Source organism: Sturnus vulgaris, chromosome 6, assembly GCF_052056855.1.
Source record: "Sturnus vulgaris isolate bStuVul1 chromosome 6, bStuVul1.hap1, whole genome shotgun sequence".
NCBI lineage: Eukaryota > Metazoa > Chordata > Aves > Passeriformes > Sturnidae > Sturnus > Sturnus vulgaris.
In genome coordinates this window covers 46,258,450-46,276,133 of record NC_142248.1, presented here as the reverse complement: position 1 = coordinate 46,276,133, position 17,684 = coordinate 46,258,450, and the positions used below count along the sequence as shown (strand labels likewise).

The 17,684-nt window shown below is 52.5% G+C and overlaps 1 protein-coding gene across 5 annotated transcripts in view; it reads right to left on the bottom strand.

The window, feature by feature from the left end:
- Nucleotides 1-17,684, bottom strand: part of TRIM9 (tripartite motif containing 9) — a 61,554-nt gene continuing 43,870 nt past the window's right edge. For 2 of the 5 annotated variants that reach the window (XM_088166417.1, XM_088166419.1), the window contains exons 7-13: nt 16,288-16,426; nt 11,848-12,036; nt 9,123-9,164; nt 8,066-8,089; nt 6,178-6,481; nt 4,643-4,805; nt 1-1,585 (exon numbers count right to left, since the gene is read on the bottom strand). In XM_088166417.1, coding sequence (XP_088022543.1) covers nt 1,523-1,585; nt 4,643-4,805; nt 6,178-6,481; nt 8,066-8,089; nt 9,123-9,164; nt 11,848-12,036; nt 16,288-16,426 — 924 coding nt within the window. In that variant the 3' untranslated portion in view covers nt 1-1,522. The remainder of the gene's footprint in view (nt 1,586-4,642; nt 4,806-6,177; nt 6,482-8,065; nt 8,090-9,122; nt 9,165-11,847; nt 12,037-16,287; nt 16,427-17,684) is intronic. The other 3 variants (XM_088166421.1, XM_088166422.1, XM_088166420.1) reach the window with 2 other exon arrangements.

Sequence of the window (17,684 nt, the reverse complement as noted above, 5' to 3'; positions counted from 1 at the left end):
TTCTCTCATAAAAGTCCTTTATTAGAACGGCAAACGTGACACTCGTGGTCAGTACAGCGGCTGTGTGCAGCTACCATCGCGCAACGGGGGAGGGGGGGACGACGTCTTACAATCACTGGGACTCTAAGAAGCACCATGAACACCCTAAAGAACGGGGGATGACAGCTGAGAGAGAGGAGCCCCGGGTGAGCCGGCCACAGGAGCTCCTCAGGAATCCACCAAGGAGCTGCCCGGCGTTGTCCCGCAACACGGCAGCTGGGAGGAACTCCTTGGTGGGAGTCAACGAGATAGCACCCATCCAATAAATTAGGAAAACTTAAATGCTAGAGCAACAAGGGGATGAAGGGGACTGTCCTAGAGGAGGGCTCGCTGGGAGGGAATGGGATATTTATATTTACACTTGTCTTTCTGCTGGGCCGGCGCTGCTGTCGCATCCCACCTGGAGCTGGGAGTGATCCCACTGCCCGTCCCAGCTCAAGTGGGGGGACATGCAGGAGCTCTGGGCTCGGCCACAGGGCTGGCACCGTTCCTCTCCTGCCTCTGAATTACCAGAAAGTCAAGCAGGGGATGGAGGCTGACGGGAACTGCTGCCGGCAGCAGGCGAGTATTCCTGAGTGCGTGGCAGGGCTGTGGCCAGCTCTCCTTCCTCCCCCATCCCATCCCCACCCCCGGGCTCTCTGTCAGACCCTCACTGCAGAATGAATTCTCCGCTGATTGGAAGGACACTATCAGTTGAATTTAAGGCTAGGCTTTATATGGCAACTATAAAAAAATAAACACTAATCTCCGAAGAGCCAGGTGAAGGCTCTCTGGTCTATGGCTGTGGCGCATGTGCTGGCACCGAGGTGTGGGGGGCACCTGGAGAGCCCCCCGTGGGCATTCAGCACCCGACCAAGGGTCTGCCAGCACCCGGAGCACCTGGGGACAGGATGGCCACCCCCTGCCCCACAGACACGCCCCAGGGGGACACGGGACAGAGTGGGGAGTTTTGGTCAGGACATGGAGACTGACTGGTAATCCAGGACCCACCTCTACACATGACCGAGGGTGCTCTGCAAGAAAGGCCACAGGGGAAAGAAATAATCCTGCAAAGTAACCAGGCTGGAAGCGTTCCCGTGGTGGGGTCCCTCCGGCTGGCCCCACGGGAGGGGAAAGCGAGACGGAACTGCCCCCCCATCCCCAAAAAACCCCAACTCAAATCAGGAAAACCAAACCTAAAAGCAGACACAGGAGAACAGCTCAGGCTACCTAGGTACTTGATCAGCCAAAGAGAGCTAAAGAGCGAAGCGCACACACACAGGACAGCGCGGAGGCCGGAGAGCGCAACGGCCGAAAGCCAGGATCTTCCTTCCCGATTTGCTTCCCCATCTCCAGCCAGAGGCTGAGCAGGGACCTGGCAGCCCAGCAGGGACCTGGCAGCTGGGCAGGGAGCCGGCAGCTGGGCAGGCTGGCCTTGTCCTGCAGGAGGGAACGGGCTGGCTCCTCTCCTCCCGAGAAGAGGCAGCCGGCTCCGGGAGCATCCTCAGGGCATGGCCGAGCGCGAAGCGTAGAACTCGGGCACCGGCAGCCCGGTGTGCAGTGTCACCTGCAAGGAGAGACACGGGGCTCAGCTGGGTCCCAGTGGGCCTGCTGGGACAGCTCGTGGCATGGCAGCTGGCACACTGTCCCCAGAGAGGGCAGGAGCAGCACTGGGGACAGGCGGGATGTGACTGGAGATGGGGGTGTCCCCAGAACTGTGGCAGTTCTGGCTCGTTCTTCACTTTTGTGCTGCTGGAGTGAACTGGGACTGCTGGTGCCAAGCCCCAGATATTCCCAGCTGGCTGTGTACAAATCCCACAGCTGGCTGCCAGAGAGGTGGGACATGGCAGGAGATGGGTCTTTGTGCAGAGGGCATGGGGGAGCCTGAAGGACAGTGAAGACATTACAGGAGATCCCCTGAGCTGAAAGGGATGGCGACAGAGAGGGGACAGGGACAGTGGTGGGAGGAAGGAGCTTTGTGGTGGGTTAGCTGAGCAGCATTGGGATGTTGGGACAGGGCCATGCTCACACAGTCACTGGTGAAATTCAGTTCCTTCCACAAATGCTTTCATTTGGGAGGAGAACACAATTCCTCCTTTTATTGCAGCAGCAGCATTTTCCCCTTCAGATACAGATTTAAAGAAAAATGTCTAAAATACAGTGATTTCCCTCCTAATTAGAGTTGTTTTCAATTAGACATATACCTCTGAAGAAGCATAATAAATGGCTTGGCTTAATTAGCAGCCTTTTATCAGCATCCCATGGGATTTCTGTGTTGTCAGGGGATTTAGGCTCTGCCTTGCCCAGGGAACTCACAAAGCCAAGGGGCTCCAGAAATGCCTTGTCCCTTATGGCTGTGTAGAGGACTGAGGTAGGAATTAAACACAGCAGGATGTTTTTACCACACCAAATTAATACAGCACTTCTAAACTCAGCATAGACGACATGGGCTTCATTAGTGTTTCTTAATTAAACATTTCCCAGCCCTTCTCCATGCCAGGCAGACTCCCCTGCCAATGAGACTCTTTGGGTGGGACACTTTGGCAAGGATGCATCCAAAGTCTGGGATGGTCCCAACACACCTTTGTCCCAGTGCTGCTGGGAAATTGTCACTGCCTTGGTGACAGCACAGTAAGCCCTGGATCCTGATGGACACAGCAAAGCATGTCCTAATTAATGCATCCCTAATTCAGAGAGGCCACTTGGTGCCTCTGCCCTTGCTCAGAGGTGATCAAAAAATCCTAGAATGGTTTGGGTTGGAAGTGACCTCAAAGCCCATCTCATTCCACCCCCTGCCATGGGCAGGGACACCTTCCACTATCCCAGGCTGCTCCAAGCCCCATCCAGCCTGGCCTGGGACACTGCCAGGGATTCAGGGGCAGCCACAGCTTCTCTGGGCACCCTGTCCTCACCCTCACAGGGAAGAATTCCTTCCCAATATCCCAGCTACCCCTGCCCTCTGGCAATGGGAAGCCATTCCCCCTTATCCTGTCACTCCAGGCTCTGTTTCAAAGTCCCTCTCCAGCTTTGACACCCACTGTAGAAGACCCTGCCAAAATGCTCAACACCCTGGGATGATCCATTATGTGCAAGGTGTCCTTGGATGTGCCTGGGCAGGCTTGGAGGTGCAGGCAGTGGCAGGGGGGATGTGCCAGGGTGTGGAGGATTCCCTGGGACAGAGGAGAGCAGGGATGTGATCAGTGAGAAGAGAAATGAAAGATGGAAATACCAGATTGGCTCAAGGTGTCACAGCCTGGGGATGTTCAGGACAGCTGAGAGCTTGGGAGAGAGGGAGAGAAGAGGGCTTTGAAATGTCCCAGAGGAAAACAGGCTTTGAAAGGTGCCCTTCTGCCTGGTGATGCTCCCACCCAGGATTTGGGAGAGCTGTAGGAGCTGGTGAGGCTCTTGTGAGGGAGCACCACAAAACAAAAATCACAAAAAGTTACCAAACCCCATCCCAAGGAGGGCTGGAGAACCCTGGTGCTTCAGCAGCCCTGAGGGGGGAAGCTGGAGCGAGGAGTGAGGCTACAGGGGAGCCTCTCCTGATTCTGGACACTCACAGCTGCTTCAAGGGGCAAGTTCAGCTCCTTCCAAGCCACCCTTGCTGCACAAGAACCCTCCTGCTCCTGAGCAGCAACTACTGCAGTGACAGAGCACGAGGGGGACAGCAAAGTCACCTCTTCCCGCTGCTGGGAATGTCACACCAAGCCCACACCTGTTGGAACCCCGGGAGTTTTGAATGTGCTTTGATGTGAGATACAAAGTATTTGTTTTTTTCTGTGTTGTGAAATTTGTTGCATACATGCAAGATAACAATAGAGATCATCATTATCACCCTTCTTTAAAAGTGACCCTTCTATTTTTTTGGCTACATTGGCTACCTAAGTTGAATCTGTAATTAAATTGAGGGGTTCCTGACACAACTGAAATGCTCTGACCACTGCTGCCAATTCCATAATTTGAGGAGAACCTTCTACTGTTTGAATGTCTGATTCCCATGTCTTTGTTTTTGGGTTCTGCCATGTTATTACTGATTTATGTGTTTTTCCTGAACTGTCAGTGAACAATGTTATTGCATCCAATGGAACTTAATTTGGGTTTTTCTTTAAAACTTAATTTTGCTTGCAACAGCCTGTGGCTTGGAAAGTGAATTGAACAGACACCTGAATAATCTAACAATACAATTTGCAATTCTTCCCATTTTTGCAATGCCTCATCAAAATATCCTTTTTCAATGGCAGATAAGTTATTTTAAAATCTTTGCCTACCACTGCTAACAATCTTGCTCTGGCCCTAGTTATGATTTGAGCTGTCATTTTTAATGTTGTAAAAATTGTTTTTGGAGATCTGTAAGATAAGAAAATTAATTTGATTATTAGCAAAGGATCTTTTATTTGAGGTGTCCCATTGAAATATGAATTGCAGTCTTTCTCCTAACACTGCAAGAAATGGCTGTGACATGGCTGTGCTTGTCTTTGCTGGAGGGCTTCAGCAACTTTATCAAGTTTTTTGAGCTTCAGGTGTGAGGGTTCTGGGAGATTTGATGTTGCAGCCTCCTCTCAATAAATCAAAAAGTGGTGCAAGGTCATGGCTGGTGATGCCCAGAATTGGTCTGACCACATACCTGCACGTTCCTGTTGAGGCTGACAGCAGGGAAGAAGAGCCCCTCCAGGTTCTCAAAGGCCACGGGCCCTTGCTGGTCCTCGTTGATGGAGAATGTCAGAGTCCTCCTGGTCAGATCCAGCAGCACTCCCACCGTGGCTCCCTTGGTGATCCCACCCTCGGTTCTGTGGGAGGAGAAAGGTGATTTACTCAAATCACATCAACTGTGATGGGTAAAAGGCTCTCTAAAAGTTCAGGGTTAGAAAGTGAATGTTTAATTCAGCTGCAGGAGGTAATCCCCAAAAATGCACTGCCAAATCCCAAGTGATTTCAGAGTCTATTTATTTACAAAAGTTTTGAATGTTTCCATATTCATAACACCAACATCTCCCATTCCCCTCTTCCTATGGTAATTAACTATTAAGCATGCATGGTTTGCTCTCTTAATTGGGTCTGTGGTCTTTTTCTGGGGAGGGATTGTGAAAAGAGGAAGTAAGGAGAGTCTTCCTCACCCTGAACTTCCAACCCCTCCCACAGATGACAACACAGATGAGCTCTGGGGGAGCTCCAGTTCCCTCCCTTCATGACTTTTGAATTGGTTTTGAGATGTAAAAGATTTACAATTGACTGTGTTCCTTTAGATCTCTTTATCACTTTCTCCTTTTCTCATTGCAAACCCAGCTGAGCAAACATAAAAATGACAAGCAATGAGTTATTTACATCTGAGATAACCACCTCAAATCTGGCTTCTTTTAACTACTAACTCTTAATTACTTCTAGCAAGGCCTATCTATCTATCTGCTTCAATTAATTCCAGCAAACCTAGCTTTTAACTATCTTTAACAATCTTTTAGCTACCTATAAAAATCTTAACTTTTCTAAAATTAGTGTCTCAAGGGCAGTGGATCAGTGTCCCCTCTGCTCCTGGCTCAGGCCATGGAGCTCAAGGGTTGATGATGGTGAACACCACAGCTCACCCAGGAGCCAGGTCATGACCTGCTCCAATCCCAGCCAAACTCATCATTCCCTGGGAATCTCCTCCTCTACCCTGCCATGGAGCTGCTGTCCTCTTGCCACCATGTCCCCAAGGGAAAAGCCACCCTGAGAGCAGCCCCAGCCACACAACCACGGGGGAAAACACCTGGAACTGTGGAGCAAAGCCACAGCACCCACACCAAAACCTGCTGGTCCATCGGGGAACAGTGCTCAGGGCTGCAGCAAGGTGACCACAGGCTCTCCCCAGGCAAAGTCCCCAGTCCCACTGGGACAGGAGCAGCAGCTGTGGCACAGGGATTATGTCACACGTTGTAGGAGTTGCAAGGATTTGGCTGTTACTGGGAAGGGGATGCCAACAGCAAGAGTCAGCATGGAAAAAACGATGGCAGGCAGGGGAGGAATAGTGGAACGAGGCAACACCTCATTCCCCACTCGGGGAAGGGCTCATCCTCCAACAGAGCTGACCAGGACTGATGTCCCCCTCCCCGTGGACAATACAGGAGCCACTGTCAAAGCCACGGGCTCTTCCCGGGAGGAAACCCCCGTGGCAATGCCACCTACCTGTTGGTGTGGGAGTTGTTGTGCATGAACCAGCTGCGGTTGTTGTCCACGTACATGGCCCAGGCTTTGTCGTCCTTGCCCAGCATGGCATCCTTGAGGACGTCGATGCGAGCCACGCCGAAGGCGGGGTCGGGGTGGTTGTCGTAGCGGTCGATGGACAGCTCCCAGTAGTGCAGCCCTTTGGAAAAGCCCGTCTTGCCCAGCACCACCCTGTCATCGTAGCTGTTGCAGGTGACAGTCAGGTTGTCGTTGGAAAAGATGATGTCAGCGTGGGCAGAGGAGGGGTCGAAAGAAAACCAAGCGACTGGAACACACAAACGGGGCGGGGTTAGCGCGGAGGGGACGCGCCGGAGCCGCCGGTGACACGGACAGGGCATGCTGCATGCAGGACACGGAACTGCCACCACCGAGGGACAACTGCCACCACCGAGGGACAACTGCCACCACCGAGGGACTACTGCCACCACCGAGGGACAACTGCCACTGTGGAGGGACAACTGCCACTGTGGAGGGACAACTGCCACCACCGAGGGGACAACTGCCACTGTGGAGGGACAACTGCCACTGTGGAGGGACAACTGCTACCACCACAGGACAACTGCCACCACTGAAGGACAACTGCCCCCACTGTGGGACAACTGCCACCACTGATGGAAACTGCCACTGTGAAGGGACAGCTTCAACCATGGAGGGACAATGCCACCACCGAGGGGACAACTGCCACTGTGGAGGGACAACTGCTACCACCACGGGACAACTGCCACCAGTGAGGGACAACTGCCACCACCGAGGGGACAACTGCCACTGTGGAGGGACAACTGCCACCACTGAGGGACAACTTCAACCACGGAGGGACAACTTCAACCATGGAGGGACAACTTCCAACACCAAGGGACAACTTCCACCGTGGAGGGACAGCTTCCACTATGAAGGGACAAATTCCTCCACTGAGGGACAACTTCAACCATGGAGAGACAGCTTCCACTATGGAGGGACAACTGCCACCATGGAGGGACAACTTTCACCACGGAGGGATGCTCTGAGCTCCTGTGGCTGCAGCTGCCATCGTGCCTGAGGTTTTATGGCCGGGATTTGGAGGAGTTTCTCTCTTGCTGCTCCATGGCTCCCAATGGATTGGCTCGTGAGCCTGCAGGATCCTCAAGGCCTCCTAAAATTTGGGCCTCGCAGGAGATGTGATCCTCACCAGGTCTGCAAGCTCTAACAGAATTATGGAATCATGGAGTGGTTTGGGTTGGAAGGGATCTTAAAGCTCATCTTGTTCCAACCCCTGCCATGGGCAGGGACACCTTCCACTATCCCAGGTTGCTCCAAGCCCAGTCCAGCCTGGCCTGGAATGTAACTTAGTCTCAGGACCAAGTGTTACATAGTTTGCAGAGTCAGGTTAGTGTGGGAATGGGACTGAGGATCAGCAGATGAACTCTGTGTGTGTATTTAAGGGCTGTTTTTGGGAACAAAAAGCACACACAAAAGTCTTCATTTACTGAGGTGCCCCATCACACCACGAAACCTCCCTGCCAGGCAACGAGCCACACCTAAGACAAGAACTCATGGGAAGGCTGGAAAATGCCCCAAAACCTCCAGGATTCCGTAGGGCTGCTGGTTTAAATGCACAGGACTTGGTTAGTGCAAATCTGACAGACACAGCGTCACGTCCTCGACAAGACAGAGGGACAGGGATTCATTCACAAGCCACCAGCCCGGTTCCCCAGGTGGTTTCCTCCAGCTGAAAAACGTGAACTGACACATCCACAAAACACTCTTGACGGCTTGAAAAATAAAAACACTCGGGTGAGACGGATTGAGTGGTTTATTGGAAGGTTTCACAGGACAGCTGCCATGCACGCGCCGCGCACGGGGGGTGCCGTACCTGCCACCATTTTTTTAATGTCAACTGTGGTCATCCCCAGGGAAAGGCATGAGGGAGAGAAAACAGCACGTCAGGTTGGGCAAGGGAAAAAAAAAAAAAAAAAAAAAAAAAAAAAAGGAGAAACCATTCCTGCTTGTCCAGCCAGAGCATGGATCTGTCGGCGTTTTGGATCACGGTGGGAAGATGGGCTGGGGCTGCGAGAGGGTGCAGGGTGAGCAGGGAATCCCACAGGGCTGCAGGGGGATTCCTTCTCCCAGGGGAATGAGCAGGATTGGCCCTGCACACAGTCTGAAGAGGACAGGCAAGCAGCAGCCACCTTGCTTTAATTAGCTGCAGAGAGGCTAATTGCATCCACGGCATCTGGCCCACGTTCAAGTGCCTTAATGAGCAGGGATATGGACTGAGAATCATGGAATGGTTTGGGTTGGAAGGGACCTTAAAGATCATCCTGTTCCACTCCCTGCCATGGGCAGGGACACCTCTCACTATCCCAGGTTGCTCCAAGCTGGCTTGGAACACTTCCAGGGATCCAGGGGCAGCCACAGCAAATCTGGGCACCCTGTGCCAGGGCTTCCCCACCCTCCCAGCCAAAATTCCTTCCTAATATCCAACCTAACCCTGCCCTCTTTCCATTTAAAAGAGGAGGAGAGCAGAAGGATCAGTTCTAAATTATAGGGCCTCCTCCAGAGCACTGACCTCAGGCTTCTCTTTAAAACCATGAGGAAGGAAACCAAAATGCCTTTACACCATCAAGCAATCACAACTTCTCCAAATTTCCCTTCTGCCCAGGAGGTGGAGTCCCCATCCCTGGAGGGATTTAAGCCTTGTGGATGTGGCACTTGGGGACATGGGGCAGTGCTGGGGAATAACTGGACCTGATGGTCTTAGAGGGCTTTTCCAACCTCAACAATTCCATGATTCTGTCACATCCAGGAGTGCTCTGCAAGCAGTCTACGAGCAAGAAACGCTGCTCAGTCGCCAAAGAAAAGATAAAAAAAGCAAAAAAGAATGAAGCAACACGCAGTAGGTGCCAGTTAACTGTAATTAAGATACTTGCCTAATTGGGAGTAAGGCGATCCTTGTGTGTCAAAATTGCATCCTATAAAGAGATACTACATTTCACACATCACAGCTAAGGAACAACAACCTCCTGACAAACACTCTGAGCATTTCATTGTTAATTAAACATCCAGCAGCCACGGGAGGCCTGATTCATTAAAAGCCAGAGGGCACAGAGAGGGGTGGCAAACACAGCCTGGGAGTTTGAGTGTGGACTGTAGAAAGTCTGACTGCTCAGGATGCCAAATTATTTTGCTTTTTTCCACAAGAGGCAGGAAACTTTAGCCTTGGTGGAGTATCTTGGCTGCTTGGTAAAGGTTCTCTAAACTGACTGAAAAACCACTTCTTGAAGGGCAGGGATTGAGGAAAAGGCAGCTCCTGATGGCTGTGAGGTCTGGGTGGGAGTGGAGCTGGGAAGGGGATGCCTCAGACCACCGCTAGCACCAAAGGGCTGTGGCTCCATCAGCTGCATGGGCAGGATGTGTCAGGGTGCCCTTCATGCTCCTGTGCCTGACTGCTGGCTGCCAGCACCTCATGGGAGCCAGGGACTGATCCAGGAACTTGTCCTGACCTAGAAGCTTGTCCTGTCCCAGGAGTTCTTCCTGACCTAGGGACTTAGGAGCTTGTCCTAATTCAGGAGCTTGTCCTGTTCCAGGAGCTTGTCCTGACCTAAAATCTTGCCCTGGTCCAGGAGCTTGTTCTGACCTAGGAGCTTGTCCTGGTCCAGGATTTTTTCCTGACCTAGGGGCTTGTCCCGTTCCAGGAGCTTGTTCTGACCTAGGAGATTGTCCTGGTCTGGGCATTTTTCCTGACCTAGAAGCCTGTCCTGATCCAGGAGTTTTTCCTGACCTAGAAGCTTGTCCTGACTCAGAGGCTTGTCCTGTTCCAGGATTTTTTCCTGACCTAGGGGCTTGTCCCGTTCCAGGAGCTTGTCCTGATCCAGGAGTTTTTCCTGACCTGGGGGCTTGTCCTGATCCAGCAGCTTGTCCTCACCAGGAGGAGACTCTGACACAAAGCCCTGTGTTGGCGCTGCATGTGACAACACTCACGATGGGTGCTGATTTTAGGGTCACCCCTGTCCAGCTCAGTGCCTGGCTCTCCCCCCTGCTGCCCTGGGTGTTGGTGGGAAAGCTCCAGGCTGTGATTGTGCTCCGTGCTGTGCCAAGAGGCTCCTCCTGAGGCTGCTTTAATGAATCCTGCCCCGTGTCCCGACTCCAACTCCTCCTCTCCAGCTCTCTGCGCCTCGCTGCGCTCCAAGCTCTCCCGAGGCACACGCACAGACCCTGCTTTGGTGCTCAGGACCCCGTTTTTCCCTGTCCCCCCCACCCCAGAGTGGGGCTGCAGAAGGTCCATGGTGCACACACGGGTATGGCTCACGGCCAGCACGGACACAAAGGAAGGAACGTCCGTAACGAAACAGCGTTGGAAGCCATCAGCTCACAGCAGCACGATGAGAAATCAAACATAAAAAAAGCACAAAGAAAAGGAAATTTGCAGGGTCCCTCCCCACCCAGGTTATTCTGGCAAGGGTCATGCTGCAGCATTCCTCATTCCGTGTTATGGGATGGAAGTCAAACAATCAGGGGCCCCCATTCTTCCAGGGCTTATACCGGAGAATTAACGCCTTCGGAGGGGTGTAAATCCAGAGTGCTGGAAGAATCAGGGCCCAGGATCTTTAGCAACAGAAGATGTGCAAAGACTGGTTAGAAAACAGCTCTGAGAGATCCCTGTGGCTCCTTGCTGGCTGCCCAATCCATCCCTCACTCTGCCTGACCTGCCTGCATCCCACCACAGCAATTCCAGGCACACGGATCTGAACCAAGCCCTCCTGTGGGGCTGCCAGGACAGTGAGGCATCACACGAGTGCTGTCCTCTGCTCTGCAGGGAACCAGGCTGTGGGATGATCATATCTGGGTTTGGAAAAAGCCCAGCCCAGTGCTCAAAGCTGAGTGGAAGAGACCCCACATCTCCAGGCCCTAAGTTGGGCTGTGAGCTGGAATCACAGAATCCCAAACTGGTTTGGGTTGGAAGGGACACAAATCACCTCATTCCACACCCCTGCTGTGGGCAGGGACACCTTCCACCATCCCAGGCTGCTCCAAGCCCTGTCCACCCTGGCCTGGGATATTTCCAGGGATGGGGAGCCCACAGCCTCTCTGGGCAACAAGCCAGACCTTGCCTGCATCCAGACTCGCTTCTTTCTTAACAGGGGTCGAGATTTAATCAACCAAACTCATTTCACAGAACAAATCTCCCAGCAGAGGCTGCGTTTCCTGGTTGTGTTAGGAAAGGAGAGCATGGGGATACCCTGACAGGTTTCACCCAGGGAATGTCTTTTCTGATTATCCCTTGACACAAGCTCAACACAAACTAGAAATGAGGAAATCTAGAGGAAAGTGTCCCTGCCCATACCAGGAGGTCGGAAGTGAATGAACTTTAAGTCTCTTCCATCCCAAACCATTCAGGGGTTTATGATCACCAAAGGGTTCAGCCTTGCCAAGAGCAGCACCCAGCTAAGGAATCACTGTGCTGCTCCATCACCCCACACCTCAAACTGGCACAGCTGGAACGCCCCAGGAGAACCCCTTGGCGCTGACAAACAGAAAGAATTCCCGCTGCCATCCGCATGTCATGGGAAAAACAAACACAACAGAACAGAACAAACAGTTTGGAGATGCCCAGAAGCACAGACCAAGAGGCAAGGCCAGAGGTGCTCAGCTCACCGGCTGAATTGAGGGACTGTAAGGAGGAATGCAAGCTCAGCTGGTGGGCCGAAGATCTTAGCTCAAAGTAGGATCTCCCCGAGAAGCTGGGTTGCAGATTAAGGGTGGAGGAGAAAGGACTCATTCTACGAAGCTGCGATCTTTCCAAAGGCACTGGAAAAGGGAGGGTCTGTTCTTCTGACTGTGTGTCTAAATGTAAGATCAATGCAAACTACAGATCAGAACTGGGGTCTCTGCTGGGCAGCATCGCTCCTGAGCCCGAGCTGGACCTCGGAGCTGAGCATGGACCCTGCTCTGCTGGCAGGGCAGGAATGTTTGGTGCTGGGCAGCCCAGAGAGACCCTTCAGGGCAGCCTGACAGCAAAGGAAAACATGTTCATCTTCCCAAGGAAAAATGTCCATCTTCCCCAGTGCCCCCGTGTCAGTGTGACAAATTTGACTGGCTTGTCTGTAAAGAGGGGGTCCTGCACCTCTTCACAGTTAGGCACCTAAAAAAATTCACAGGTTACCATGCACACGTCCCATCGTGCTTTAACACATCCCAAACCTTCTTGTGCACAATAATCAGGGGTGGAAAACCCAGCTGGTGACATTTTGCAGGGCTGTGCTGAGCTCTATCACCCTAAGAACCACCAAGCACCCACCTTACTCAAGGGTTGTTCAGGAGGTTGTGTTCTTGGTATCCCTTTGTACCTGTCAAAACACATCTGAGCCTTACAGCAAGAATTTAACTCGTGGGATTCACAGCAAAAATGTCAGAGCAGAGGGAACCTCTTGGGTCATTGGTTTCTGTTCCCTGCTACCACCAACAGTCACCTCCAGCAGTTTCTTCCCTAACCTTTTCCAGGAATATGTTAACATGGAAATGCAGAATCCACCATCCACACACTCACACCGTGTCCCCAGCCTTCCCAGCTCTGCTGTGAGGATGGATTGAGCTGGGAATTGTGTTACAACAGATAAAAAGGGAACATTTCTTTGCATGCTGGCTTGTAACTTCTGCAACTTGCTGCTGCTGCTGCTGAGGCTGTGGAAGCAAAGGGCGTCAGTGGGATCAGAGGAGATAAATTATTGCACAACACCAATAAACAGAGCTCAGAGTTAGGGAGGAACAGCTCCTAACCCTACCAAGGGTGAGAGGAACTACCACCAGGAGTAGCTGTGCTCAGGACTCTCCTTAATCACCCCCTCATGTCCCTGCAGCTCCTTGCAGGCTGTTCCCCCCTGGGTTGTTCACCTTTTCCAAAAGGCTCAGGGTCACTCCATGGATGGTCAGGAATTTAAAGTTGGGCTCCAGATGAGGAGCTTGGCTTGAAAGAAAAGGTTCTGGTGCTTGTCTTGGCTGGGGAAGGGAGGTGGAAGCTCTGTGCCTGGAGAGAAGCCTGGGAGGCACCACTGAGCTCCATTTCCCCATCTCCACCTGGAGTGAGTTGTCCTTCATCCTGACATCCAGCTTGCTGCATAGAGCGTGGAAAGAGGCCAGCAGGAGACTGGCCAGAGGCTGGGAAATCTGCTGGATGAGGGCAAACCAGGAGAGCAGGGGCTGCCCAGCTCAGGGAGGAGGAGAAGGAGGAGGCTGGGAGAGACCCCAGGTCTCCCAGGGCTGCCACCAGCCGAGCTTTGGGACACGTCTGTGCCCTGGGTCACCTTGAAACTTTCTTCCAGACTCCCCAGCCCACAGCTGAGCTTCATTTGGGTGCTGGAGAAACAGAGGTTCAGGCAGAGCCTTGAGCTGAGACGTGACAGAGCAAGAGACACTTCCAGGGATTGTGTGGAGCAGCCCAAAATCAGCTCAGGAGGGGACACAGTTCAAGGGAAGGATGTCACCTTCCACCCTTGGTGCCCCTTGGCTGTGCTGGTGACAGGATCCTCATCAGCCCCAGCAGATGGGAATGGCTCTGCAGCACAGCCAGGAACCACCTTGTCCTGCTGGTGGCACCAAGAACCAGCTCTGAAGAGTGACCTGCAGGAGTTTCCTCTGGGATGAGCAGGAGGTGCCTCTCAGCACGGGCTGGGAAGGTGTTCCTGCTGTGTGAAAATTCCCATGGGATTTTCCAGCAGTGCTGCCTGGCTCCCCGTGGCTGTTTAGGACCTGCAGAGCCCCACACAAATCTCCTTCTTATCCTTCTTCTCTTCAGGACCTTTTGCTCCCCACTACCCCCTGCTCACAGAAAGCAGAAGAAAGGTTTCAGTTCCTTTCCACAGGCTGCAGATGAAGATCTCACAGGCCTGAACTACAAACCAGCTCTTAAATACCACAACTCCTTACAGCAGGACAGCCACACTCAGAGAGATGTTCTCTTCACATCCAGCCCATCCCTTCTTTTGTCCTCTCTTCCCACGCAACCACTTTGCAGGAAGCTGCAGAGCTGGGCTGAAGGGAAAAGCTAAGCCTACTTCAGACAAAATAACTCTTAAAAAGGCTTGATGCTGCTGCAAAAGCCAGGAATAAAAGCCCAACCAAGGGCTGTGATGTGAGAGGCAGCTCTATTCAACAAGTCACTCGGATATCCGGGAGCTGCACACACAGATGTGATTTATTCCTCTTGGAATCCAAAAGAGCTCAGGCAGCCTCTAAGAGCACAAAATGCTCCAGGCTTGTTTGACTTTTTTTTTTCCCCCCTGTTTCTTTCGGTGCTGGAATACACAAATGCAAAAGCTCATTCAAGTGAAAAGGCTGAATGAATGCAGCCAAGGAGAGAGGAACTTCTCCTCGGTGGTACAGAGCAAGCACCAGCCCCAAGCACAGCCCTGCTGGGACCACAAGCTGCTATTTTCTGCCAGATTCCCTCATAATTTTGGAGCTGGGCTTGAGCTTGGCTCAAGGTGAGAACACCTCTGAGAGCTGGGAAGATCATAATGAACTCCTGGCTGGGACAACTTAAAGCCCAACTGGTTTTGATGAGGGAATTGTGTCTCAAATGTACCAAGTGAGGCATGAATGAGATGAGAAGTCAAAGCTCTGCTGTCTCCTGTTAAAGCTGGAGTGGGAGCTGTTGATCTTCATGCTTTGGGAGCAGTCCTGGCCAACCTGGATCCAGTTTGTCCCATCCCTGGATCTCCAGAGGAACTTCTGCAGCCTCTCTGCTGCTGGTGCTGTTTGCAAGCAGGCACTGATGTGTGTCTGACAGAAGTGCCAAGGCCTCTGTGCTGTGCTGTGACCTCCCTGCCTCTCCTGTGACAAGTTAGTCAAGAGTTTTGCTGTCTGCTCTTCTGAATGAATTTCACTCTTTGCTGACCTGCCCAGGCTCCCAAACTGGAATTGTGATCTGCAGGCAGCAAGAGAAACACTCTGCATAGCCTTGCTCTGCTTTCGTCCTCTGTTTTTTCAGCAAAAATCCCATTTTCCTCCTTGCCCAAAGCCCCCAGGGCTGCTCTGTGGTAGGAAAACTCTCACCTTCCTTCCACCCCCCAGCAGCCCCACGAGCTGTGTGTGTTCCCTTCTGATCCCAGCTGCCAGCCAGCTGGATGCTGCTGTGAAAAAAATCCTCACACGGCTTGGAAAACAGAGACTTTCATCTGAGAGCAAGGAAAAGGGATTCCAGCAAGCGTGGAAAGCTCCCAAAGGAGGGTTTTGTGCCTGGCTGTGGGGCAGCAGGATGTGCTGCTGGGGGCTGACCCTTCCCTCCACAGCTCCTGACTCCACCTTGGAGCCAGCCTTGCCACTCTCCACCTGCGTGTCAGGAATAAACCGATTTTCCACAATGGATTAAGTGCCTGGTGTGACAAATGTACTTAAATCCAGGCAGGGAGATTCCCCTTGCAGCCTGCAAGGGAGTGTTTGATATTCTGAGTGCCTGTGGGGTTTGCAGACAATGCCAGGGGGCTGCTGTGCATCCCTGGCTCTGCAAGGACACCCACACTGCTCCATGGTCCCTCTGCTCTCTGTCCTGCACTGCCAGCCCTCAATCCTGTGCTTATGGAACAAGCACAGCCCCCAGGAGCAATGCTGGCAGTGCTTTGCTTTAAATTAGACCAGTGAGAGCTTCCCTTTTGTGTCACCAAATTTACAAAAAACATTTGTAACCCCAAATTCAAACACCTCTCCCTTCCCTGTTCCTCTCCAAATAACATCTCCTGCAAAGGAAAAGGGTGAGAGGGAAATTCTGGGATTTTTGGGGGCTGCTGACACAATTTCCCCCTCTGCTCAGTGCTGGTTCCTGCAGTTATGGTACAAGCACAGCTCTCAGGAGCAATGCTGGCAGTGTTTTCTTTTAAGAAGGACCAGTGAAAACATCTGAGCTTCCTTTTGTGTCACCAAATTCACAAATTTTGTAACCCCAAATCCAAACACCTCTCCCTGTTCCTCCCCAAAGAGCATCCCCTGCAAAGGAAAAGGGTGAGAGGGAAATTCTGGCATTTTTGGGGGCTGCTGACACAATTTCCCCCTCTGGCCCGTGCTGGTTCCTGCAGGGGTGGAGCTGCTGCTGCAATTCCTTACCCTCGGAGGTCTGCAGGACCAGGGTCTTGCTGTAGGGGCTGACTCCTGACTTGTTGAAAGCCTTGACCCGGGCGCTGTAGGTGCTGTTGAAGTGCAGCCCATCCACCGTGCACATGGTCTCCTTGCCCACGTACACCTCCTGCAAGGCAACACCTCCAGTCACAGCCACCCCTGGGAATGCCAGGGCTGGGAAACAGCCCCAGGGGCTCGGGATGGACGGGATCCCACCCTGCTCTGCTCCCTGGGAGTGCTGGGTAGGGCTGAGGCCGAGAAAAATGGGATTTGTTGTTGCTTGGGCAGCAGCAGCAGCAGCAGGAGGTGAGGGGGGTCCTGCTCTGCTGAGATCCCACCTGGAATTCTTCCCCAGCTCCAACATCAGGAGGATGTGGAGCTGCTGGAGAGATTCCAGAGGAAACCCTGGAGCCCCTCTGCTCTGGAGCCAGGCTGGGAGAGCTGGGAATGTTCACCTGGAGAGGAGAAGGATCCAGGGAGAGCTGAGGGCACCTAAAGAGGCTCCAGGAGAGCTGGAGAGGGACTGGGGACAAGGGATGGAGGGACAGGACACAGGGAATGGCTCCCACTGCCAGAGGGCAGGGATGGATGGGATATTGGGAAGGAATTGCAGGGCTGGATGGGGTATTGGGAATTGGGAATTTCAGGCATGGATGGGATATTGGGAAGGATGGATGGGGTATTGAGAAGGAATTGCAGGCATGGATGGGATATTGGAAATTGGGAATTGCAGGGCTGGATGGGATATTGGGAATTGGGAATTGTAGGCATGGATGGGGTATTGGGAAGGATGGATGGGATATTGGAAGGAATATTATCAGCAGCAAGCACTGACCTTGCTCTCCCCACACCCAGCCTCCTCTCCAGGTCCCACCCACGTCACCTCTCCTTTGCCTGCCTGAGCTCCTTGTGGATAAATTCAGATTGCAATGGGCTGGGCCTGTGCCTGCTCTCAGTGGATGTGAACACGCCAGGATAATTATTGCCGTGTCAGATCGCAGAAAAATCATATTTTAATTGTGTAATTACAGCAATTTAAAAGCCCTCAGGCCTTAAAACACCTCTGCTTGCTGGCAGCTGGCAAACCATGAGGCTTTCATGACAATTAGGACACCCTGCATGAAATATTCAGCAACCTAAAAATATGGACCTTCATGGAATCATGGAATGGTTTGGGTTGGAAGGGACCCTAAAGATCATCTTATTCCACCCCCTGCTGTGTGCAGGAACACATTCCAGTATCCCAGGCTGCTCCAACTCCATCCAACCTGGCCTTGGACACTTCCAGGGATCCAGGGGCAGCCACAGCTTCTCTGGGTAACAAAAGCTTCAAACTTTCTTTGAGTTTTCAGGTCAATTTGGCCACTGGAAAAGCATTTACACCC